Source organism: Ursus arctos, unplaced genomic scaffold (genome assembly GCF_023065955.2).
Source record: "Ursus arctos isolate Adak ecotype North America unplaced genomic scaffold, UrsArc2.0 scaffold_26, whole genome shotgun sequence".
Classification (NCBI taxonomy): Eukaryota; Metazoa; Chordata; class Mammalia; order Carnivora; family Ursidae; genus Ursus; species Ursus arctos.
In genome coordinates, this window is record NW_026622941.1 from 39,463,361 (window position 1) to 39,489,088 (window position 25,728).

The 25,728-nt window shown below is 48.2% G+C and overlaps 2 protein-coding genes across 3 annotated transcripts; one reads left to right on the forward strand and one right to left on the reverse strand.

Moving 5' to 3' along the window:
* Positions 1–4,542: 4,542 nt before the first annotated feature.
* On the forward strand, positions 4,543–15,623 carry CCDC65 (coiled-coil domain containing 65). 2 transcript variants are annotated; one of them, XM_026501977.4, is made up of 8 exons: positions 4,547–4,930; positions 5,485–5,652; positions 11,631–11,800; positions 12,338–12,476; positions 13,376–13,573; positions 13,772–13,990; positions 14,548–14,700; positions 14,815–15,623. In XM_026501977.4, exons 1-8 carry the CDS (start codon positions 4,799–4,801, stop codon positions 15,130–15,132), a joined length of 1,497 nt encoding a protein of 498 aa, XP_026357762.2. In that variant the 5' UTR covers positions 4,547–4,798; the 3' UTR covers positions 15,133–15,623. The 2 variants fall into 2 exon arrangements, with proteins under 2 accessions (XP_057174805.1, XP_026357762.2); XM_057318822.1 differs by lacking the exon at positions 13,772–13,990 and having other exon boundaries at positions 4,543–4,930.
* Positions 15,600–18,691, reverse strand: FKBP11 (FKBP prolyl isomerase 11). The gene is made up of 6 exons (XM_026501980.4): positions 18,453–18,691; positions 18,210–18,275; positions 17,727–17,814; positions 17,415–17,448; positions 16,976–17,046; positions 15,600–15,838 (listed from the first exon to the last, which is right to left on the reverse strand). Exons 1-6 carry the CDS (start codon positions 18,579–18,581, stop codon positions 15,621–15,623), a joined length of 606 nt encoding a protein of 201 aa, XP_026357765.2. The 5' UTR covers positions 18,582–18,691; the 3' UTR covers positions 15,600–15,620.
* Positions 18,692–25,728: the final 7,037 nt, after the last annotated feature.

Here is a 25,728-nt window from a genome sequence, read left to right on the forward strand (position 1 = left end):
TCAGAGGGTGGTAAATAAATCTGACCAAAGTTCAGAGGCCTTCTAGCTCAGTGAAATTTCTCGGGGTCTAGTGGTGTGGGGCATGTTGAGATATCCCTACTGAGGTGAAGGATAACTTGGTGCATCTGGCCCCCTCTATAACCAAAAAAAAGCACAACCCCTTACCGGGCCTCTTCGGATTTTGGAAGCAACACGTTCCTCATTTGGTTGTGTCATTCTGGCCCATTTACCGAGAGACCTGCAAAGCTGCTAGATCTGAATGGGACCCGGAGCCTGAGAAGGCTCTGCAACGTGTCAGGCTGCCATACGAGCTGCTCTGTCACTTGTGTCACTTGATCTAGTAGATTTCGTGGTGCTTGAAGTAGCAGGTCAGACAGGGATGCTGTTTCAAGACTTTGTCAGCCCCCTGTAGGTGAACTGCAGCACAGGCCCATGGGATTTTGGAGCAAAGCCTTGCCATCCTCCACGGATAACAACTCTTCTTTTTCAAAGCAGCTCTTGGCTTGCTTACTGGGCCCTAGTAGAGACTGAGTGCCTAACAACGGACCACCAAGTCACTTCGTGACCTGAGCTGTCCATCACGAACTGGGGGTTATCTGACTCACCAAGCCACGGAAGTTGGGCATGCATGGCAGCATTGTCTCAGCAAATGAAATTGGAATATATGAGATGGGGTCCATATAGGCCCTGATGGCATAAGTGAGTTATGTGAAGATGTGGCCCAAGGGCCCGTGGTTCCCCAGCCTGCACCTATGGCCTCCGGCACGCTTACCTAAGACCATTTCACAGAGAAAGAAAACACTCAGGCCTGGTTTATGGATTATTCTGCACAACGTGCAGGCACCACCCAGAAGTGAACAGTGGCAGTACTACAGCCCCTGTAGGGACATCCCTGGAGGACAGTGGTGAAGGGGAATCCTCCCAGTGGGCAGAACTGTGAGCAGCGCACCTGGTTGTCTGTCTTGCTTGGAAGGAGAAATGGCCAGATGTGCAATTATGTACTGACCGATGGGCTGTGGCCCATTCCTGCATCCCCCAATGGGTTCACGAACAAAGTGGGCATGGTGGCAAGGACGGAGGTCTTGCATAAGCTCAGCAACATGGACTTTCACTCCCCAAGGCTATGACCATCACTGAGTGCTCGGTCGGCCAGCAGCAGAGACCAACACTGGGCCTCTGACATCGTGTCACTCCCTTGGCTGAACAGGTTGATTACACTGGACCACTTCCACTGCGGGAGGGGGCAGTGTTTTGCTCTTACAGGACTAGATATTTACTCTGGATACAGATTTGCCCTCTTTGCCTATAATGCTTCTTACCCAGACTATCACTCACAGGCTTACAGACGGCTTTATCCATTGTCATGGTATTCCACACAGCATTGCTTCTGATCAAGGAAGTCGCCTCATAGCAAATGAAGCATGGCAATGGGCCTATGCTCATGGAATTCACTGGTCTTATATTCCCTCCCATCCTGAAGCAGCTGGTTTGAGAGAATGGTGGACTGGCCTTTTGAAGACTCAGTTACAGTACCAGCTAGGCAGCAATACCTTGCAGAGCTGGGGCAAGTTGCTCCAGAAGGCTGTAAGTGCTCCGAATCAGCATCCAACATATGATGCTATTTTTCTGACAGCCAGGATGCACAGGTCTAGGAATCAAGGCGGGGGGGATGGGAGCAGCCCCAATAACTATTATCCCTAGTGATCCACTCACAAAATTTTTTGCCTCTGCCCTATAAACTTATGCTCTGCTGGCCTGGAGGTCTTAGCTCCAAAGGAGGAATACTTTCACCAGGTGACACAATAATGATTCCATTGAACTGGAAGTTAAGACGGTCACCCAGCCACTTAGGGCTCCTCCTGCGTCTGAGTCAACAAGCAAAGAAGCGAGTCACTGTGCTGGCTGGGACTGATTCTGACTACCAAGGGGAAATTGGATGACTGTTCCACAATGGAGGTAAGGAAAAGCATGTCTGGGATACAGGAGATCCCTCAGGGTGTCTCTTAGTATTACTGTGCCCCATGTTTGGGTCAATGGGCAGGACTACTAATGGCCCAGATCCTTCAGAAATGGGAGTTTGACCAGCGGAGGTGCTTGCTGAAGGCAAAGAGAATACAGAAGGGATAGTGGAAGAAGGTAGTTATAAATTGTCAGCTACAACCACATGACCAGTTACAGAAATGTAATTTCTGTAATTACAGAACTATACTTGTCATACCAGCTCCTCCTTGTTTTGCCATGAATATGTGTATGTGTGTGTGTATAAAAATAAAATATATTTGTTTTCTTTCCTCTCAATTTCCTTATCATCATCTTTAGTATCCTATGACTTTATATCATGGTATTTAAATATTATATCTTGTTATTGTCTTTATTTGGAGACTAAGTATGCTTTAAGAAGATGTGAATTGAGAAGAAGTAGACCTCTGATGGTTAATTTTATGTGTTAACTTGACTGAGCCACAAGATGTCCAGACATTTGGTCAAACATTATTCTGGGTACGTCTGTGAAGGTATTTCTGGATGACATTAACATCCGAATCGTTGACTGAGTAAAGATTGCCCTCTGTGCTGTGGGTGGGCCTCAACCAATTAATTGAAGGCCTGAATAGAGAAAAAAAAAAAGGCTGAGCAAGAGTGATTTCTTCCTGTTTGTCTGTCGAGCCTGGTCTCTTCTGGCCTTTGGACTCAGACTGAAACATCAGATGTGTGTGTACACACACACACACACACATCCTCTGGTTTTGTTTCTCTGGAGAACCCTAATACAAGCATTATATCTCACATTTAAAACAACTTTATTGGGGGTAGGGGGATGGGGTAACTGGGTGCTGGACATTAAGGAGGGCACGTGATGTAATGAGCACTGGGTGTTATATAAGACTGATGAATCACTGACCTCCACCTCTGAAACCAATAATACATTATATGTTAATTAATTGAATTTAAATAAATAAAATGTTGATATTTTGTTCATCAGGATTTTTTGCATTAATTTAGATGTTTAATTTTTTTTAAAGATTTTATTTATTTATTTGACAGAGAGAGGGAGAGAGCAAGCACAAGAAGGGGGAGCAGAGGGAGAGGGAGAAGCAGACTCCCCGCTGAGCAAAGAGCCCGATGCGGGACTCCATCCCAAGACCCTGGGATCATGACCTGAGTAGAAGGCAGCCGCTTAACCGACTGAGCCACCCAGGTGCCCTTAATTTAGATCTTTAAAAATATTATATCAATGTTGTATTTGTCTTGAAAAAAAAAACAACTTTATTGAGGCACATTTGCATATCATATAATTCACTCCTTTCAAATATACAATACAAATGATTTTTTAAACCAAATTCATTGTTGTCCAACATAAATCAGTTTTATTTTATGTTTTACTTATTTCTATTTTTTTTTTTTTTTTAGAGAGAGAGAGAGTCAGGGGAAGGGAAGGCAGAGGGAGAGGGAGAGACAGAATCTTAAGTAGACTCCATGTCCAGCATGGAGCCCAATGCAGGGCTTGATCTCATGACCCTGAGACCATGACCTGGGCCGAAATCAAGAGTTTGACACTTAACCAACTGAGCTACCCAGACACCCCCATCATTCAATTTTAGGACATTTTTATCAACTCAATATGATCTCTCATGCACATTTAATATGAATCTCCCCTCTCCCTCCTCCAAGCAATCAGTAGTCTACATTCTGACTTTATAGCTTTGCCTTTTCTGAGTATTTCATATAAATTGAAATACAATATATGGTCTCTCATGTCTGGCTCCTTTCACTGAGCATGTTTTTGTAGTTCACCCACGTGGTAGTATGCATCTGTAATTTGTTCCTTTTCTTGTTTTTTGTTTGTTTTAAGATTATTTATTTATTTATTTATTTGACAGAGAGAGAGAGAGAGGGACAGTGAGAGAGGGAACACAAGCAGGGAGAGTGGGAGAGGGAGAAGCAGGCTTCCTGCCGAGCAGGGAACCTTATGCGGGGCTCAATCCCAGGACCCTGGGATCATGACCCCAGCTAAAGGCAGATGCTTAACAACTGAGCCACCCAGGCGCCCCTGTTCCTTTTATTGTTAAATAGTATTCCATTGTATGAAAAGAGCATAATTTGTCTAGCCATTCACATGTTGGTGGGCATTTGGGTTGTTTCCAATTGGGCTATTATGAAGAATGCTGCTAAGAACATTTCTGTACAAGTCTTTGTGTGGATACGTTTCCACTACTCTTAGGTTGATATGTAATGGAGAAATTGCTGGATCACACAGTAAATTTATGTTCAACATTTTAAGAAACTGCCAAACTGTTTTCCAAAGTGGCTGCACCATTGTACATTCCCATCAGCAAAGTGTGACGGTTCCCATTTCTCCATATTCTCTCCAAAATCTGTTATTACCTGTATGCTAAAATATGGACATTCTATGAAAAACAACCCACCCACCCAAGTTTTAAAACGTTCAGTGAGGAGGCTACGCTTTTGAGAGATAAAACGAGGATCTTTCAAGAACTGCGGTCCTCCAGCCAGCAGAGGGCGCGCCAAGCCAGGAGCTCTCCTCCCAGCCTTTCACAGCGCCATCTTAGCGAGATCCCCGTTGCTAGGAGACGTAGATGCGTCTTTTGGCTCCAGACCCCAGCCTCGCCGCTATTCCAGGCTCTCTCTCGGGGGCGGACTAAGATCTAGGGTCCCACTACCATCCAGGGGCAGTTCCAGGAGGCCCTTTTCTGGGGGCTTTTTCCTCCTACTTCCCCTAAAGCTAGCCAAAGCGGACTGAGGATCCTTGCCTAGATCCACCCCCACCGCCCACCCAGCTATGCCTAAGAAAGGGAAAAAGGCCAAGATGCCCCTGTCCGATGAGGAGCAGCTGCTTCTGTTTCAGCAGAAGTTGCTGGCAGAGGAGGAGATGGCCAAGAAGAAAGAGAGGCTCCTAAGCCAGTTCTTGAAGGTGATGGTTTTCTTCATTACTCTCCTCCCAACCCCACCCACCCCCTGCACTGCACGCCTTGACCCTCTCATTGTGGCAGCCTGTTTTCATGCTGGCCTCCCCTCCTCCGGAAATCTTGAAACCCAAGTATACTTAGGTTTCTGGCAACACTGGGAAGAAGGCAGTTCTTTGTGAAGCACAGAGCGGGGCAGTGGTGTAGAGGTTGGCCGTCACACCTGAGCCCCAGACTGGGACACTAGGTGTTATCAGCCGTCAGAGCGGTCAGCGATTCTGACATGCTCCCTGGGGATTACAAACCACATCCTGCTCTGATGTCTTCACGTGAAGGAAATTCACCCTTGCCCTCCCTGAAGTGCCATCAGGCTGTTCCTGTCTTACCTCAGACCCTCCCAAAAACAAGAACAGGAACTCCCTGAGTGTTAGTCATCAGGAACTTTGGTCTCTCAGAAAAGACAAAGGGTAAGGTGTCAGTGACAAACTGTGATCTTGTTTGTTTTACCATAACAGGGCTTTAGGCCCTGACCTCCTGGGGGTGTATTTATTCCTTCACACAGGACAAGCTGGCCAAGGAGGAGCACAACAGTGCTCTGAACCTTAACAAGATTAACACACAGTGGAGAACCGTCCTTAGGGAAGTCAAGACCAGAGAGCTTCACAAGGACATTGAGATCCTCAGTCAAACATTTGAACGAGTGGTGGACTGCAAGGACAGTGTCATCAAGGTAGGCACTCTTCCCAAGGAAACACTTGAACCTGGCTGCCTTGATCTTTTAATAGAATGGGCCTACTGAATTAATTTATTAATCAAGTTCTTTGGGTTGGGGAGAGGGAGAGAGAGAATCCCAAGCAGACTCCATGCCCAGAGTGGAGCCTGACGGGGGGCTCAATCTCACAACCCCGAAATCATGACCTGAGCTGAAATCAAGAGTTGGATGCTTAACCGACTGAGCCACCGAGGTGCCCCTGATTTTCTCATCAGTCTTAAAGCCCTTACGAGATGCAGGCTGTAATGGAGCTGGCTTTAGTAATACGTCTTCACTGAAATGAAAAGTGGACTACTGGGCTGTCCTCCCTTTCCCCTGCCCCAGCGTAGCCATCTTCCTTGGTCTACTGCCTGAAACCAGCACTATACAATATTAGAGTTGTAAGGCACAGCAGACATCACCCAATGACCTGAACTTAGTCTCGCATCTTCACTTCGATGTGAGAAGACTCCATTCCAGAGAGGGGAACTGGCTTGCCTGATGTCACACAGCCAGTCAGCGAGAGAGCTGGAACCAGAGCATGAGTTTCTTGATTCCTACTCCCGTGCTTTATTTAACCAAATTCTGTTTGGCCTCTTTGATTCAAGTTCAGTGGCCTTGGAGGAATCTGAGATCTCCATGCGTAAGAGCAGTTCTGGATTTCTAAGCAGCTCAGTCAGCCATATGCTCTTGGGAGATTGAGTTGAGTCCATACCATCTTCTTTTCTAAGGGATTTTGCTATATCCCTTCTTTCATTCTACTTTTAACCTCTGTTTACTGACTCCTCCTTAGTCTTTTCTATCTTAAAACAACAGCAACAGAAATCCCACAGTAGGGGCGCCTGGGTGGCACAGCGGTTAAGCGTCTGCCTTCAGCTCAGGGCGTGATCCTGGCGTTCTGGGATCGAGCCCCACATCAGGCTCCTCCGCCATGAGCCTGCTTCTTCCTCTCCCACTCCCCCTGCTTGTGTTCCCTCTCTCGCTGGCTGTCTCTGTCTCTGTCAAATAAATAAATAAAATCTTAAAAAAAAAAAAAAAGAAATCCCACAGTAACAGCAAAATACACATTGTCAGCCTGGCATGCCCCCTCTTGAAAAGACGCGTCTCTCCTTCACAGCCTAACTCCTGAGGTAAAACAATTTCAGTAGACCTAGGCAAGCTTCGAGTGATTTATATTAAGAGTCCCCAAATTTGCAAAAAAAAAACCCATTATACATTAGAATTCCTCACCCCACCAGTTATACCTCATGGCTTTTTTAAGTGACTTCTTCAGACCCTTATTGGCAGTTATCAAATACTTGCTGAGAAGAGAACCAGCAGTGTTCATTTAGGGATGCTGAGCAGTGGTCAGGCTCCCCCTGACCTAAGCCAGTCAGCTTCCAGCTTTGCAGCTAATGCTTACGGTCCCTGCCTTAGGTAAATCACACACTGCTAATGGAGCTCCTGCAGGGTCATTCCTGAATAACCGAACCTACCCGGTGTTAAATGTGCAAATGTTAGTGACCCTCACTTGCTGTCCCCACTTCTTCACTTCCTGTTTATCCTGCATCCCACATCTGATGTCCACTCTTCCCCAGGAAGTGGCTCTGGGAAAGACTACCAGGCCCGAATCTCGGACACTTTCCATCCTTTAGTCTTCATCTAACCCGACTCCTCTGTGGCACAGACATTTTTTTTTTATGATTTTATTTACTTATTTGAGAGAGAGAGAGAGAGAGAGGGAGAGAACCTGAGCGGAGGGGAGGGGCAGAGGAAGAGGGCCAAGCAGACTCCCCGCTGAGCAAGGAGCCCTATGTGGGACTCGATCCCAGGACCCCGAGATCACCAGCTAAGCCAAAGTCAGACGTTCAACCAACTAGGCCACCCAGGTGCCCCTGTGGCACTGACATTCTTGGTCATGCCCTCCTTGAAACTCCCCTTTGGCTTCCATGACACCATTCTTTTCTGGCTTTTCTCCTGCCTCTGGGATATATAGCGAATCCTCTGTGAGTTTATCTTCCTCTCTCCCAACACCTGAACTTTAGCATTTCCCACGTTTCTGAGTCTGGCCGTCTCGCCTTTTAGCCAGGGGTCTAGGGCCTAGACAGTCATGCTCATTACCCTGACTTAATTTTTTTAGATTTCATTTATTTATTTAGAGCGAACATAGGTGGGAGGAGGGGGAGAGGGAGAGAATCTCAAGCAGACTCCTCGCTAAGCATGGAGCCTGATGCAGGGCTCAGTCTCACAACCCCAGCTGAAACCAAGGGTCAGTGCTCAACCGACTGAGCTACCCAGGCACCCCTCATTACCCTGACTTTAAATATCACTTTTATATTAATGACTTCCAAGTTCTGTGACACCAGCCTGGATTTCTTGCGTGAGTTCCACATCATTCTATTCAAGATTCCTAGATATCTGTTCCTGGCTATTGCATTGTCCTCACAACCAAAGTCAGGAGCTCTCCCTTCCCTGGCCAGGCCCAAACCAAGTTTTCCACAATCTGGTCTTTCTTACTCTCTATTCAGGTGGCCAGTGCCATTCACCAAACGACCCAACACAGAAATCTGGGAATCATCCTAGGTTTTGCCTCCATCCCTGATTTCTGTTACTAAGTTTTGTGTAAACCCTCTGCTTAAGTATTTTTCAAAGCTATACCCTGCTCTCCTTCCCCATTGTTCTGCTGCAGGTGAGACCTGGGCATTTTCTCTCATATGGATTCTTCCAACAGTGTCCTATCTTCCAGCCTTCATGCCCAGCCACCTCTAGATGACTGTCGACACAACTACCAGGATTACCTTTTCGAAACAAAAATCTGATCCTGTTATTCCACTGCTTAAATTTTAGTGGCTCCCACCCCTTCCACAGGAAAAAAATCCAAACTCCAGGGAAAGAACATCAAAGCCCTCCATGATCTGGCGTCTGCCTGTATCTTTCACACAGCCCGCCTTGTTTCTGACATGTGTTTTTGCACATGCTGTTCCCTCTATCTGGAATTCTCTCTTCCCCATCTCTTCAGTCTCCCTGGCAATCTCTCACTCCTTCAGGAGTGCTACAAATGACATCTGTCCTGTGAAGCCTTCCCCAGTGCTCTTAGTCAGACGCAGGCACTCAGTCTTTGGTATCCCATTGTCACTGGCAAATCATCAACCGCATAGCAATTTCCATGTTATTGTAATTTCCTGTTTATGTAACTCCTTTCCTACTGCAAGACCGCATGCTCCTTTGGGGGGCAATGAGCATGTCTTTTCATCCCCGAATGCTTGGCATCCAGCACAGCGCTGGTACACGACAGGTTTAGTGAACACTGGCTGAGGGAATGAAGAGGTTTCCACTATCAGCACCTATTTCAAAAGATCCGGTTTCATACCAAACATTTAAGGTAAAAGCTGACTGCACAGAGGTTGTGGCAGTTTACAAGGAGTGGCTCAAGACGCCTCGATCACGTGGGCATTCACTAAATCCTTTTCTTTGGTTTCATTCACTTTTTAAAAAGATTTTATGTTTAGGGGCGCCTGGGTGGCTCAGTCATTTAAGTGTCTGCCTTCGGCTCAGGGCGTGATCCCAGAGTCCTGGGATCAAGCCCCACATCGGGCTCCTCTGCTGGGAGCCTGCTTCTTCCTCTCCCACTCCCCCTGCCTGTGTTCCCTCTCCCGCTGGCTGTCTCTCTCTCTGTCAAGTAAATAAATAAAATCTTTAAAAAAATTAAATTAAAAAAATAAAGATTTTATGTTTATCTCCACACCCAACGTGGGGCTTGAACTCACAACCCCCAGATCAAGAGTCGCATGCTCCACCGACCGAGCCAGCCAGTCACCCATTTCACTCATTTTAATTTGTTTTACGTTTTTGAATAGGTAATACACTGCCATTATTCAAAATTCAAAAGATGAAGTTATATAGAGAAAAGTGCCCTCCCACCTGTGCCTTCCAGCCACACAGAGCCTCTCTCAATCATCTTAGTTTCACGAGTAAGCCTTTTTTTACACAAATGGTAGTATTACATACTGTTCTGCCCCTTGTCTTTTTCAAACAATATATCCTGGGGACTATTCCACATTAGCCCATAAAGAGCTTCTCATTTTTTTTTAACAACGGTATAGTATTCTGTATTGTAGTTTAACATGTTACTTTGTCTTCTGTATTTCCCAGATCTTGGTAATTAGATCTAGAAGGCTGGAGGTGTTGTATTCTTCCATCAAGAAGCACATGTGTCTGGTTATCTCTTTTTTGAGAGAGAGAGAGAGAGAGAGAAAGCACACACGCATGCGAGTGGGGGAAGGGACAGAGGGAGAGAATTTTCAAGCAAACTCCCTGCTGAGCGTGGAGCCCAAGGCGGGGCTCCATCGCACCACCCCGAGATCATGACTTGACCAGAAATCAAGAGTCAGACACTCAACCGACTGAGCCACCCAGGCATCCTGTCTGGTTATCTCTTTCCATGATGTTAGCAGCTGTTGACTATCCACTAATTCATTGGGGGTTGCAAAATGCTGATTTTCTAGGAGTATCATTCCTTTTTCATTTATTAGCTTGAATACTTCTTCTTTTTTTAAGATTTTATTTATTTGACAGAGACACAGCGAGAGAGGGAACACAAGCAGGGGGAGTGGGAGAGGGAGAAGCAGGCTTCCCACTGAGCAGGGAGCCTGATGCGGGGCTCGATCCCGGGACCCTGGGATCATGACCTGAGCCGAAGGCAGACGCTTCACTACTGAGCCACCCAGGTGCCCCTAGCTTGAATACGTCTATAAAGAGATACCTTCTGTCATTTACCATTCAATTATCAAGATGTATAGTTTATATAATAAAGGCAGCATAAATGCTTGATTCTTTCTTTGCCCTTTATACACCATTAAAAAAAAAAAAAGAATGGGTTGTCTGGTATGCTCCAATGGTAACTGAGTTTTTTAAGTATCCTTACGAATTCATAAACATAACTGATATTTTTCAATTCATTGTCGTTTTTGTCCTTATCGATGCTCACATTGTCCCCTTTTTGCCTGTGAAGTGTTCCAGTTATCCAATACTACATATCACACCATCCCCGAATTAGTGACTTAAAACAATTTATTATTTCTCACAATTTGTTGATCTACTTCACCCACGTGTTTCTTGCTTGCTGTCTCTCCTGCAGTTTTTGGTCAGATGTCAGTTGGGGCTAGTCATCTGAAGGTTTGACTGGGCTGGATGTCTAAGGTGGCTGGCGGTTGATTTGGACAGTCAGCTGGGAGGGAGTTCGAGTGGCCTGCTGACTAGAATGGCTTAACGTGGCCTCTCCCCGGGCACTACCCTTCTCACAGTGACGGCTGGGTTCCTGGAGGGAGTGTCCCAAGAACCAGCATTCCAAGGGGCCGGAAGCAGAAGCTGCCAGGTCATGTAAGGGTTATGCTGGCAACTGGCACAGTGTCACTTCCACCATATTCTAATGGTCCAACTGGTCACAGCGTCTGCCCACAATCAAGGAGATGGAAGAAGAGAATACCTCTTGACGGAGGAGTGGCAAGGTCACATTGCAGAAGATTGGAGGAAAGCAGATAGTGTTATGCCCATCTTTGGAAGATAAAATCTGCCCCAGTGAGATACTTTTCTTGGTTCCTGAGTTCTTTTGACATGACCCCATTGATCTTTCACAACTGCTTTGCTACCTTGTACAACAAGGTACCCTAGCTTCTGCTTGTTTACCTTCTGCCTCAGACCTTGGAGCAGCCATTTCTCCAAGAATCCTCAATTCCTTTTAGCGGTAGCCTCATCATTATAAATGTCTGTTGTCCCTAGGACAGCGCCTGGCTACGTGGGGTTCCCTGATGTCACTCTTACTTTCCAACCATGACTGGGAGAACCAGCTCTCCTAGAGCCAAAGAGCTGGCATCAGGAACTAAGGGAAAATGCCATTCATGCCATCCAGCTGAATACACTCTTATTTTCTCGCACTGATGCCATTCAGCCAAAATGGTAACTCTCTGTTTCCTGCCCAGTCTTTAGCCAGGGACCTGTCAGAAGCAGAGGAGCAGTACGCCCACGCCCTGCGCGGCCACCTGCACAGCATTGACCAGCTCTTAGCCCTGCAGAGATGCCGGCTCGGCCTCCTAGAGGAAAGTTACACCACGGAGCTGGAGGCCCTAACCAAAGAGTTTGAGACAGAAAGGTATGGGGGCCTAAAAGGAAATCGGGGATTGAGTCCAGGACAGTAGCCAGAGCCCGTGTCAAGGAGCTACCTCTAAGCGGGCAGCCAGCAACCTGGAGCATCCCACCCTGCTTATGACATGACCCCCACCGGAGAACATCCAGTGTTCCCTCTAAACTATTGCGGGCTTAAGCTAGTGGCTTTAGCCTCCCTAGGCCTATGCCAGGTCTCTATCTGTAACACCCTCACCACCTACTTTCAGCTATCAAAATCCAACCCATCTGGCAGGGGACAGGGAGGGGAGGGAGACTTCTCACTGAAATCTTTTGTACTTTTTTGCTTTTCGTTATCGTATGGATGGATTGCCTGTTCAAAAATCAAAATAATCTTATTCACGCTTTCTGACCCTAAAACGAATAGAGCCTACCCTCCCTCTGTGACCCCTCAGTACCTAGGAGTTTGTACCACTCATAGTTTTACTGCATACTGCTTCGAGTTGTCAGTATTGGTCCATATGCTTTATCCCTCAGAGCAGGGACAGTGTCTTATCTCCCACAGGAAAACAATTACTGACCAGCATGAAAAAGAGATGCACTACTTACAAGATGTCTTCATGGCCATGGAGCAGAACTATATAGATTCTGAGTATGAAAGTAAGCTGGAGTTCCAGAGCATATGGGAGGATGTCAAAAACAAGGTATGGAGGGAGAGAAAAATGCGCAAGGCCACTGGAGGCCCTAGAGACACCTAGCCAACACAACCAAGAAAATGCCTGTACCCCTACTGCATTTTGTAACTTTGTAGAAATTGGGCAGAAACATTCTGAAATGTCAAGGAAATGCAGTTTAAGCTAAAAGGCGCCAAGGAGGTCATTTGGCTTCACTCCTGTGATTTGTAGATGAAGGAACTAAGGCCCAGAGAAGTAAAATGATCTGGCAGAGTCATGCTCCTGCTTTGGGGGAGAACCAGGAGAATCCAGGTCTGCCCTTGGCCCGAAGTGCTTTCCACCATCCTAGAGGCTGCAGACTTAGCTGTCTTGCAGACCTGGGCTTGGGCATGGGGTTTTTGGGTTTTTTTTGGTTTTTCTCCATAGTGTTTTGTGAATCTTTAAAATAAGCTTCCTACATTTAACAATTGGGAAATTTCAGCAGTAGTGCCTGGCTGGCTCAGTCCGTAGAGCATGCGACTCTTGATCTCAGGGTCATGAGTTCAAGCCCCATGTTGGGCATGGAGCCTACTTATTTAAAAAAGAAATTAATAAAAATAAAAATGGGGGAGATTTCACATAAAAACCCAAAATTTTAGCTTCTCTTGAAAAAAGATCTGGTAACACTGGGTCACATTTCCAAGTAGGGACATTCGTGTGGAGCTAAGCAGATATGCTATCCCCCACCCCCAACGCCAGGGAGCAGTTCTCTGGCTCACCACAGGCCCCCTCTAGCTTACAGCTATTTACATCATCTGCCTGGTCTTTGGAGGCATTTTCATTGGCAACCTCTGCACTGTGCTAGGTTATAAACAGTTCAAGCGGGTGAGGGTGCTGGAGGCATGGATACAGTAATCCCAAGCACTGGCTCCTCTCGTGCCACTTCCTAGAATTTAGAAGAGAAGCATTTTCTAAGATTGCAACTGGAGAACATAGTAGAAGATCTGTGGAGAAGGTTCCAGGACGCACTCAAGAATTACGTCGATGCCACAGAGGACCAAAAGATTGCCTTTGAAACTCTGAAGGTGAAAGATGAGAAGAGCTCCAAAGAGATTGAAGCACAGATGAAAAAAATACAGAGACTACAGGTGAGTGCAGCCAACTGCAAATAGTCACAGCTTTAACTGCTCCATTATCCCCTGGTCGGCTTCTCCCAGTTTCTACTGGACCCTGTCACTGGCTGGGGAAAGACGAGATCTCTGGATTTCAGTCCCCAGATTGTCCTTTTACCTGTCTCACTGAAGACCCTTAGCTCATCAAGGGTTTCCTCTAAACTGTTCCTCCAGGACTCCATAATTATTTTAAAAAGCAAGATCATGGTGCACGGCCGAGAGAGTGAAGACCAGAACCAGTACATTCGTAAGGACAAGGAGCTGGTCCTTGCCCAACTGCGAAAACTGAAGGCCCAAAGGACTCAGGCCCGGGAGCTATCACAGGAAAACTTAGTCAAACTCACCTTGGAAAGTAATGCCACCCTCAAGGCTCTGAGAAAGATCGTCGATAAGGTGACAGGGGAGAGGGTAGTCAAAACAATGCCAAGGAACTTGGCTCCCTACAAACTGAAAGGGGTTTGAGAGAGGAAGAGGGCTTTCTCCTGCTTCCTGCCTGAGTGGCCATCTGGAGTACCTTTTTTATCCCATGTTCCCTCCCCTCTCACATTTTTTTTTTAAGATTTTATTTATTCGACAGAGATAGAGACAGCCAGCGAGAGAGGGAACACAAGCAGGGGGAGTGGGAGAGGAAGAAGCAGGCTCACAGCGGAGGAGCCTGATGTGGGGCTCGATCCCATAATGCCGGGATCACGCCCTGAGCCGAAGGCAGATGCCCAACCGCTGTGCCACCCAGGCGCCCCTCCCCTCTCACATTTTAAGTTAAATGAATTAATAATGAATTTGCTAAGAACGGTGCTCAGCATCTAGTAAGCACTCTGTGTTAGATGTACTCATTACCCTGGTCTCACATGTGGATGAATAGCTTCCTTGGGTTCAAGCAGGGGAACCAGCTCCACTATTTCCCCTCCCACCCCCTTTCCTAATAAGAGGTCTCTTCCTGCTTCTCATAGGGTGAAAAGATCCTGAAACTTGCTGAAATATGTAGGAAGTTTGAAACAGAGGAAGAAAAAGTGCTGCCTTTCTACTCATCGGTCTTGACTCCTGAGGAGCAGAAGGAGATAGAAGACATGCATCCGGAGGAGCTTACCGAGGAGCTCGCAAAGGTAAACGTTCCTAGGGCCCAGAGGCCATCACCCAAGGCTGGGGATGACGGGGCACCAGGCTGCCTTTGCTGATGGGCCTCAACACGCTCCTTCTTCCTTTAACTCAACTCCCAGGTGATAGTGAACTACACAGGGATGGAGAATTTCTGGAAGAGGTACAACAAAGTGAAACTGGAGCAACTGAGCCTCCAACATAGACATGGCCAGTTGTTAGAAATCAATGGGAAGCTGCGAGCGATGCTGAGGCGGTACTTGGATGGCATTTCGGTGAGTGACGAAGTGCTCAGCCAGCTCAACCCGCTCTTTATCGTCAACCATCGAAGTAACTTGCCCCAGCCTCTGTCCGCACCTACCACCCAGCCAGGCGACAGACCACCTCCAACCACTTACAACATCACTGAAGCAGCCCACGTGATCTCCCACACCCTGTGACAGAAGGAGAAAATCGCTTTTCAAACCCCAAACAATTTCTGGAGAGACTGGAGGACTTTGCTATTAAAAATGCCCATGAGGTGTATGAGCTCCTCGTATGTTTGCCATACTGGGCAGAGCAGTCTACTCGGAAGATCCTAGGAATACAGTGGCCCCGGAGAGTGGAGATAACAGCTACGCAATTATCAGGAGGCTCCTTGTTCAACGAAGCACCGCTCCTTTGAGTCTGGGCACCATGAGGCCCAGAACCCATACCTTTGGGACGTAGAGCTCCTGTGGGAACATTCAAGAGCAGGTCCTTGGCAGTAAGTTAAGACAAGAAGCGGAGGCAGGGGAAGAGGTGATCCAAAGCCTCCAGCCACCCCCATGTCAGGCAAGAGCCAACTCAGAGTGCCTTTTTCCCCAGCCCTTTACCTCACCCCACTTACAGAAGTAGCCTCAGAAAAGTATCAGGTGAAGAATCCAGAGAAATTTTAAAAAATTATTTATTATTTCTTTTTGCTCTTGTTTCGTTTCTCTTCCTTGAGCTTCTTTTTGGAGACTTTAGGTCTGTTGGCCTTTTTGTACAGGTGATACCCAATGAGGCCCAGGAGGGCTGGCACCGTGGCCATGCCTACCAGAGGCAAAATGCCCTTCACCAGCTTTTGCCAGTAGTTGGCTCGGATCAGTGCAATCAGCTCCACATCAAACTGCAGCACTGCATCCGCTGGAGGCAGAGAGGAGGCGAGGGTTAGAATCTCTGCACTTTAGCCAGCGCTCAGAATCTAAAGGAGAGCCGGGGGGGGGGGGGCAGGCCCCACCGGAGCAACAACCATGAAGCTCGCAAGACACACATGCCGCGTTCCTTCAGACAAAAGTAGAGAAGGGTTATGAGCAGACTCCACTGAGAGTGACCTTTACCCCGAATCTACAAGTGTGGCTTGTGTAGCGGCGAGTCTTAGGACAGGGAAACTTTCTGTGGATCTAAGACATACAGGCCGTTCTCCATTTATAAGTGAGAGAACCTCTATACTCACTGTACTCTCACTTCCAAATAGCCACATTGATAGAATCTTTGCAGGGCGGAAATTAAACTGGATTTAACCTACACATTTTAGGATGTCACCAACCAATGAGCACACACAATGTGACTGTTAGAAAACACAGATGTTGCAACACAGAGGAAGGACGTGGCTTAAGAAGGAGTGGGTGAATGAACTCCTGGAGTGAGTCAGGGGACAACTGCAAACACTGGAAATGGGGAGATAATAGGGCTTTGGGTAAAAGAGTTTTTCTTTAGTCCCATGACCCTCTTTGCGGTCCTTCCTCTAAGTTGGAACTAGGATAAGAACTTTTATCCTATACTCTGAAGTACAAAACATTTTGGCTACGGGAACATTTGTTATAATCCAAGGCAAGAGATCGCATCTTAGGAAATCTGTCCAGGGACCTGTTGGCAGCTTTTAAAGTTATACAGTGGGCTTAGCTCCTAAAAGTTGGTTTTTGTTTTGCTTGGTTTTGAATCACTTGACTGCGATTATTTTTACTGCCTCTTCCCTCGTGGAGGCTGAAAAGACGGGTGGGGATGTGGTGAGAAGCCATGCCAGCTGCACAAATGACACAGGTTGGAGTTGTGGAGAAAAGGCAGGAAGAAGTCTAGAATTCTCAGAGGGGTAGCAGAGGCAACAGACCTGTCTCTAGTCCCTGTTGGTGATGTGAAGAGGAAAAAAGCAGCCCTGCAGAAGGAGGCCCCAGCCACCCCCAGCCTTTTCAGCAAACTGGATTTAGACTTTTTCAAGCTCCAGACAAAGCTCTGAGGGACCGGGTATTTTGATTGCCTGAGAGAGAGGCCTAGTCAGATTACCTGGGATAGATGGTGGAAATCCCCGTTTTCCATAGGCCAAGTGCGAAGGAATGATGGCCCTTCGCTTCTCTCTGAGGGAAGGAATGTAAATCACAGCTAGAGGTGGGACCAGGTGGGCCAGCAGCCTCAGTCCGTCTGCAGCCCCACCAGCAAAACTCTCTGGATATTCCCCCCAAAACAGGAACTTTGCCACCTGAGCACCAAACAGGTGACCAGGAAAGGTCTCTGTCCCCCCCATAGGCCTCAACTCCTCCAACAAAACCCACAGCCAGATAGGCACAGTGGCTCTGGATGCCTCTAGGGGCCCCAATGGCCTGGACCTGCCCAGTGCAAAGCCTTTATCACACATTCTTCTGCCTTCTCTAGGCGCAAAGATAGCAAAGTAAGCCTCCACCCATGCAAAGGGGGTACCCAAGCCCACCCCTGCCCAGATACTCACCCCACACACATGTCTAGAAGGCTCTGCTCCAGACCTTGAGGAAGAAGACACAACTGAACAGGAAGCTACCTACATTCCCCAAATCCCAGGACAGGAGGATCAAAGACTCCCTACGACCCTCAACTGAGCTCCCCACTTCTCAATCCCTGGTTACCAGTCGCGTGTGGGGCAAAAGGAGTGTTAGAAGCCGGGTTTGAACCTCAGGAGGTAACTGGTAGAGTCTGGGAGCATGTCCAATGTATTTTAGGGATTGAGGAGGCGAAGATGGGCTTAGGCTGGGAAGAAGTCGAATGCGAGGCGCAGGTCACATACCTGGGATCACCTGCTTTTGGCCAAGTTCTATAACCAGAGGGTCTCTGGTCAGGGAAGTGTCAATAATGCGTCCATCTACCAAGCTGCCCTGTGGGGAAAGAGCAGCAAGCGCGCACACCTAGTAGCCCCCTCTCAGCAGGCGTGCACCACACACACCGGGCCCCTGGGCGGCGGCGGCAACCCCTCGCAGCTGCAGCCCGGCGTTCCCCTCTGGGCAGAAAGCAACAGGAAGCCCCAAAGGGCTGGCACTTCTCGGAGATCTCCCCACCCTTCGCTTCTCTGAGCCGGGGCGGAACAGGCGGAAAAGCAGGGAAGGGAAATGGGCAGGCGAGAGGAGCGCCCCTCCCCCCGCCACGTGCTCGACGACCCCAGAGCTCCAACTTCACTCCCGAACCGCTTGCCACGTGTCCCAGCCAACGCTGACGTGTTCCAGCTGGGCGCCGCCCCCTCCCAGGCCCCGCCCCGGCCCCCCAGATCCCTCACCGTGTAGTGTATGTGCAGCGTGTCTCCAAAGGCTGCGGGCTCCGCGCACGGCTCGGGGGGCTCCACCTATGATCGGACTACCGGAGTCACGCAGCCTCCTCCAGAGATCCCGCTCCTGCCCCTACACCCAGCACTCCCCCGCCGGTTCCCGCACTCGCTCACCTCCCCGCTCCCAGGTTCGTTCAGAACCCCCCTGCCCTCCCAAGGCCCAGCCGCCGCAGCCCCGGGACAGCCTCTCCTCACCAGGGTCTCCACTTGCAGGGTCCGGACGGGACTTTCGGTTTCAAACCCAGCGTCAGCCCGGCACACCGCCCCACTGAGCAGCAGCAGCAGCAGCAGGCGGAGCGGGATTAGTGAGGGGCGCAGGGTCATGACTGGACGCGGGGCAAGGCACGGGGCACCAGGACAGGCTGCTCGGGTGGCGGCGGCTAGGACAGCGGTTCCCTCGGCGCCCAGGCCGGACTGGACGGGACGGGGCGGGTCGCGACGCGCCAGCTCCTCCTCCAGCAGCCCTTCCTCCACCTTGTCCCCACCTCCTGGAGGGAGGAGGCGGCTGGGAGCCCTCCCTACCCTCTAAGTTCGGGAGGTCGCGTTTCAGGGCCCATCCGTTAGCCGTTCTGTCCCATAGCGAGGGGCTGGATCACTTAAGAGCACCCACTTACGATGACGTATTGTGTGCCACTTTTCTGTAATCCTCAAAACCACCCTAAAAGGTAGGCGTAATTGTTTCCATTTTACAGATGAGGAGCGGGGTGTTCAGGTTAAGTCACTGGCCCAAGGTCTTCTAGCTAGGTGGCGACAGAGACAAGATTCAAACCGAGAATTGCCTGAGTCCAGCCTGTGTGCTCTGTTCTTTCCTCTTACGCTATGGTTCTCTTCACACCTGTCCTGGCAGTGTCTGGTTGGCCCACCCCACCCGAGCAGTTGTTAAAGAGGGCATCCCTCTCCCACCTCCAGCCCTTCAGCTTGAATTCTGGAGGTCACAGGAGGCAGGGAGCTGTCTCATCTCCTTGTTCTTTTGGAAAGCTAATTTCAAAGAGCCAGGAGCTATTTTCCTATAAGGATGGGGCGAAACCCTGATCTTTTTCTGACACCAACATTTCTCCTCCTCCTTTATCAGCGAGTGGCAAAAAGGGCAACTACATATAACCCTTTTGTGTTTGTGCAAGGACCTCGGTTTTTATTTTTATCTTGCCCCACTCACACCAAGATCGAGTCTCATGCTCCACAGACCGAGCCAGCCAGGTACACCAAGGACTTCAGTTTCTTAAAGGGGTTTTAAGTTATTTCAGGCAACGCAACCAGTCCCCTTTTGTATGATTTAATCCCTCACTGCCCACTCAGGCCATGGCATCTGAATTCTGTTCCCTCAAAAAGTCCTCAGTGAGCTCAGTCACTAACTTTCTAGGTCATTTCTTGGTCCCTTGTCCTCTTTAGCATCTCTCTCGTATTTGGTGCCACTGAGCTCTGAATGCCCTCCCAAGTTCTAGATATAACTGCCTACTGGGTATCTTCACCTGGATGTTTCACCAGGACATCAAATCAACACACCCAGTACTGTACTCATGCCTTTTTCTCCATCCATCCCATTTGTAACAATCTAGAATTCCCTCCCAATTTTATGTTTCTGTTAGTGGCTCTGCTGTTAGCATTCTCCTAGATTCTCCTCTCATCTCCCACATCAACCAGTCTCCTTTGGATTCTCCTTCCACCGCCTCTCCAAGCTTTCTTTCCATTCCCAAGGCTACTACCCTAATTAAGTAAGCCCTCATTACCTCTCTCTGGAGTTGTTGAAAAAGTCCCCTCAGCAGGAAAGAATTTCTAGGGATGATAGAATGCTCTATATCCTGATAGGGAGGTGGCTTACATGGGTGTATGCATTTGTCAGAACTTATCAAACTACATGAGAAGATCTGTGCATTGCACTGCATGCAAATTATACCTCAAATTAAAAAAATAATAAACACATTTCTAAGTCTTCCTTAAAGCTGGATAAGGCCACGTGACTAAGTTCTGGCCCTAAGACATAAACAGAAGGGGTGGAAATATTGTCCTGGACTTCCAGCAAGGCTCCTTAAAGGGAATTAATTCAGCTAAGAAGTGTGTCATTGTGTGCTCCTCCTCCTCTCCCCAAGCTCCTTCCCTTCCTTTGTTCTGCTGCCTGGAATGTAGATGAGATGAATTACACTCTAGCAGTCACATCAGACCATGAGGTGACCGTGAGGATGAAGCTATGTGCGAGGACGGTGAAGCAAAAAGAAGTCTAAGCCCTGGGCACCTGGGCAGCTCAGTGGGTTAAGTGTCTGCCTTTGGTTCAGGTCATGATCCCAGGGTCCTAGGATGGAGTCCTGCATGGGGCTCTCTGCTCGGCAGGAAGTCTGCTTTTCCCTCTCCCTCTCTCAAATAAATAAATTTTGAAATGATTTTATTTGTCAGAGAGAGACAGAGAGCACAAGCAGGGGGAGTGGAAGGCAGAGGGAGAAGCAAGCTCCCCGCTGAACAGGGAGCCTGATGCGGGACTTGATCCCAGGACCCTGGGATCGTGACCTGAGCCAAAGGCTGGTGCTGAACCCACTGAGCTGCCCAGTCTCCCTAAATAAATAAAATCTTAAAAAAAAAATGAATGAATGAAGAAGGAAGAGGGAGGAGAAGGAGGAAGGGAAGAGGAGAAGGAAGAAAGAAGGAAGGGAGGGAGGGAGGAGGAGGAGGAAGAGAAGAAGGAGAAGACGACGACGTTAAGCCTCGATAACCATAGAGCCATCACTCCAGCCCTGGACTGCCTACCACCAGACACTATTTAACTGAGGTAGAAATGAGTTTCTATCTGGTTTAAAAAAAGAGAGAGAGAGAGCACTCTAAGCCCCTCATCCCCAGCCTCTCCCTACTTTGGCCCATTCTGTACACCGCTGCTATCTGCTCAGCTCCAGTCATGAAGCCTACGGCCCCACATTGCCCAGGGGAATACAGTTCAGACTCCATGACATGCCAGTTGAAAGCTTTTACCATCTGGCCCTAATCTGCCTTTCCAAACTTGGCTTTTATTCCATTAAACTGAAGGCCGTTTAATGACAGCAACCTCATCTTTCTCATTTCTATATTCTCATTGCCTAGTATGGTGTTTGATACATATATGGGTCAATAAACATTTATGAATTGAACCAAATCCTCTTCCTGCTCATGGACTGTGGTCTGGCATCAGATGAACCTGCATCATGTGTTTCCAGCTCTGTGCCCTGGCTCGTGCTCTTCCCTCACCTGTCAAGCTTCCTCCAAACCAAGCTCAAATATTACTTCCTCTGTGAAGTCCGGATTCCCTTATTTAGAAGTCACTTATTTCTGAACTCCCAGCACACACTGGGGGACATTATCATATTCTTCCTTGTGTTGCAATTGTGTGCGCTCCACTTCTCCCTCTCTCTAAAGAGCCAGATCACTGATGGCAAAGACAAGGTTATGATCATGCCTGGGGTCTCCTAGGTACTAGCCGCACAATACCCCCCACATAACATTCTAGACAAATGAGTTTTGTATTGAATAAATATTATGCGATGCAATACTTTTAATAGAATTAAAAATATCTAACTATACTGGGGCGCCTGGGTGGCGTAGTTGGTTTAGCATCCAACTCTTGGTTTCCACTCAGGTGGTGATCCCGGTGTTGTGAGATCAAGCCCTGAGTCAGGCTCTGCGCTCAGCATGTTGTCTGCTTGAGATTCTCTCCCTCTCTAAAATAAAAATAAATCTGTAAAATATATATAACTATACTAACTTGGAAAAACTCCAAGACAAATATATATACCCTTATGCTTAAAAAAAAGCAAGAATAGGGACAAGAATAGAGCCTGGGTGGCTCAGTTGGTTAAGTGTCTGCCTTCAGCTCAGGTCATGATCCCAGGCTCCTGGGATCAGGTCCCACATTGGGCTCCTTGCTCAGAGGGGAGCCTGCTTCTCCCTCTGCCTGCTGCTCCCCCTGCTTGTGCTCAATCTCTCTCTGACAAATAAAATCTTTAAAAAAATAAAATTTTAAAAAAAGCAAGACTAATAGATATGAAAGGAGTCCACTTACATTTTAACCCCTCCCCCAAATGTGTGGAGGTATATATATTTTAAAAAGAAACTACCAGAAGGAGGCACACTAAAAGCCACGGGTGGTTATTGGGAATGGGAGTGAGAAAAGTAGAGGGGAACAGGTTCCACATGCTGCTCTGTATACTTGTGTATTGTCTGCATGTTCTGCAATGAAAATTACTTTGGTTACAAAAATAAGTTTTAAAATTAAGTATTAAATGAACGAACACAATATATAACAATACAAGGGAATGTATGGGAGGTGTTGAATGAGTTGTGCTAATGAAACCAAAGGAGCCAGCCGGGTAGCCCTTGTCATTAGAGAGGTCACGGACAGCTTTATAAATCTTAAAGAAAAGTATTTTTTTAAAAAGTGAGAAAGGGGATAAAGGCAGCAGGTCAGATATTTGAGAAAAATGAATGGACCAGTTTGGCTAAAGTAACGGATTTAGGCAGAGGAGTAGCGAGAGGCAGTTAGAGAGGGAAGCAGGAGCTGGCTGTGGAGAGCCTGAATGTCAGATGAAGGCGGTGGGAACCCACCGAAGGCTTCTGAGCAAAGCCGTGACCGCGCACACTGCACTGATGCGTGGGCTGACTGAGTGGTGTCGTGAAGTTGGAAGGCTACTGCCCAGTCCAGGTCTGAGGCTTTGTCCGGGATGGGAAGGGGAAGGGGGGGGGATGTTGTTGGGGGGGAGGTAGTGGGAATCCGGCAAAACTAAGACAACAATATCACCCCCAGAGGGCAGCACAAGTCCACCTGAGCTTTCTCCTTGGACCAAGTTAAGAGGAACCTGAAGGACAGAGAAAGGTGAAATGGTTCTGGGAAAGGTAGGGGAACTGGCACAACCCTGACTGGAGCCACAGCTTTGAAATCGGAGGGCCACTCCTGGAAAGGCCTCCACCTTCAAAGATGTCTCTGTCAGCAAGTAGAAGAAACTCTACCACAGCCCCCTGGACTCACAGGGTACCCACCAGGTCCAGTTTGGTTAAGGACAATGATGTTTGTTCATTCATCAAGGCTGAATGGCTATTATGTGCCAGACAGTAAGCAGGGCACTGCTTTTTAAATATTTTTAATATGTTTATTTTTAACAGAGTGTTAATAAACAAAAAGCCTGTGAGTCAGCATATGTAAATCTGGATTCAAAATCGAATGCCATATTTTCAAGGGCATGTATACCTTGGATGACAAAATGTTTTCTTTTTAGGTATGGTTATGCCCTCGTTCAGCCCAGACACTCCCTTCTGCCACTCATGGCCAAAGTGACACACACAAGCAGACACTCACCTTCAAGCCGTGACGGTCCTGACCCAAGTTCCTCACTTCCAGACCTTCAGCCATTGCATTGCTCCCTTTCCCAAAGTTTGGATTTCCTCAGACTTAACCTTCTCTTCCCTTTGCTCAGGAACTTGGGGTCATTCTTACCCAATCCCAGCAATCAGGGCCAGGAAACCCAATTAGACTGAAAAACCTACAGAGGAAGGAAGGCCTCTGGATCCTATCACTCCCCAGTGACCAGCAGGATACTTACTCTACCCCTCCAGTTACCTACCAGGTTAGAAAGTAGAGAGCTGGACTTCGGCCCTCCTATCTCCACACCCTTCAGAACAGGAAAAGCAGCGTTCTTAGTACTACAACTGCCTGCCCAAAGACACCACTCCGGGCACCAGGGAGCAGCAAAGGAGTATCCCCCCCACAGTCATTCCCCAACTCTCACCACCCCATGTGCTATACTATGGATATCCCAAAGGACTTCAGAGCATCCCAGAAATGGATTCCCAGGTTTCTCCATCAGGACAGTGGTTTGACTTCCTTCTTAGCAGAGGTCTGGAACCCTAAAAGGTACTAAGTAAATACCTGTCGATTTCCTGCTCTGACCAATCTAGGCACTTGAACTGGAAGCAATGCAGTGAACCCCCCGAGACTTTACACCTTACACCTCAAGTCTGAGAAACTCCTACATACCACACTCATCTTCTCCATCACTGTCCCCAAACTCTGAAATGAAGGGGACAATTCTGTCCTCCAATCCACCCAGCCAACCCAAGGCCTTCTGCTGTCTGTCTCCAGACTCATGCCGGAAACTCCCTTGCCCAGATTATTCTGAAGTAGACCCTGGGCCCAAGTCTTCTGTCGAGCCATAACTGAAGAGCTATTCAAGTTCTGGGCAGATACGGTTTGGTCTCTGCCCTAAGAGCTAGACGCTGAACATTCACCTTCCAGGTTAAGTCTCTCCCTCATCCCACCATGTGCCCCTAAAAAGCAAATGCCACCAGAGGCGGCCCCCCCCCCACCTCCTTCCTGTCATCTTAAATGGAGTACTGAGGGACAAAAGGGACTAGGTCATCCTCCTCAGGGGTCAAAAGACACCCACTGACCTGCCATTAAGCTAAAGTCCTCTCCATTATCATTATCTTACGAGGGGCTACCGTACTAGAAGGAATATGATTATTAATGAACAAAGAAAGCACTTGGGAAAGTGGTGATCAGTAACCTTGATCACTAAGCAGGACTTTTGAGCGCAAAGGTGACTGAATACAAATGATTTCACTTCACACTGGTACTTGGGGCTCTGTATGCCTAAATCCTGTCCCTTTCCCACAACATCAGGATGGGAAGGCTCTGTCCCCAAAGCTTAAGAAAGCGGTGAGAGTGGGGAAGGCCTACCTGGCTCACCTAGAACTCACCCACCGAAGGAAGGGGAGCACCATCTCTTTCTTTTCCTGGAGCTAGACAGTAGCAGCAGGGGGGGAAGAGAGTAGTGGCAGGAGCGGGCTGGGAGGGCAGAGGCTTGTCCTTCCCTTCAAGACGTTGTTGAATCTCTGGATGAAGCCTGGCATCCTGACAATGGGGAACCACGTGCCTGAAGCAGAGGTGGCACAGCTGAAGGCAGAGCAGAAGCAGCGCCACAGCTGTAAGGAGGATCAAGTTCATTACACTATCCAGACCTTTATCCTTCACGTTGACTCACGGCCAAAGCCCAGAACTAGGCGGGAGAGGGGACTCCAATCTATGGATGAGGGGAACCTATTCCAACTAGAAGCACCTGATGGCACAGGGCTGGGGAGATCTGAGACTGGAGGCAGGGTGGGTCACTCCAAGTTCAGGGCCCTCTAGCCACTGAAGTCCCTCATGTCTACCAACAGGTGATAAATAAGGCTAAGAACAGAATGAAATCCTTTAGAACTAAAAGAGCAAAGTCACGAAGCCCTCACATCCTGGCGCCAATTCATTCAAGCTCCCCTCCAGAGCATGATGGAAAGTAGTAAGCAGTGCAGAACGAAGCCTAAGTTCCTCCATAACCTCGCTCTCCGCCTGTCAAGTGTACCTTTACCCCTCTGCTGAGAGAAGGAGCAGTCTAGACAGAGGGACCAGAGACAGAACTACCCTCACCATTAAAATACTGTCCCATGGCTGCTGCACATCAAGGATGAAGGTCTGCTCCAAAGC

Coding starts and splice junctions, on each gene's coding strand:
- FKBP11 (XM_026501980.4), bottom strand. CDS start 18,581: ATGACCCTGCGCCCCTCACTAATCCCGCTCCGCCTGCTGCTGCTGCTG. Junction 18,276..18,452: donor CCCTGCAAGTGGAGACCCTG/GTGAGGAGAGGC, acceptor GTCCGATCATAG/GTGGAGCCCCCCGAGCCGTG. Junction 15,839..16,975: donor ATTTCCACCATCTATCCCAG/GTAATCTGACTA, acceptor CTCTGCCTCCAG/CGGATGCAGTGCTGCAGTTT.
- CCDC65 (XM_026501977.4), top strand. CDS start 4,799: ATGCCTAAGAAAGGGAAAAAGGCCAAGATGCCCCTGTCCGATGAGGAG. Junction 4,931..5,484: donor TCCTAAGCCAGTTCTTGAAG/GTGATGGTTTTC, acceptor TCCTTCACACAG/GACAAGCTGGCCAAGGAGGA. Junction 11,801..12,337: donor AAAGAGTTTGAGACAGAAAG/GTATGGGGGCCT, acceptor TATCTCCCACAG/GAAAACAATTACTGACCAGC.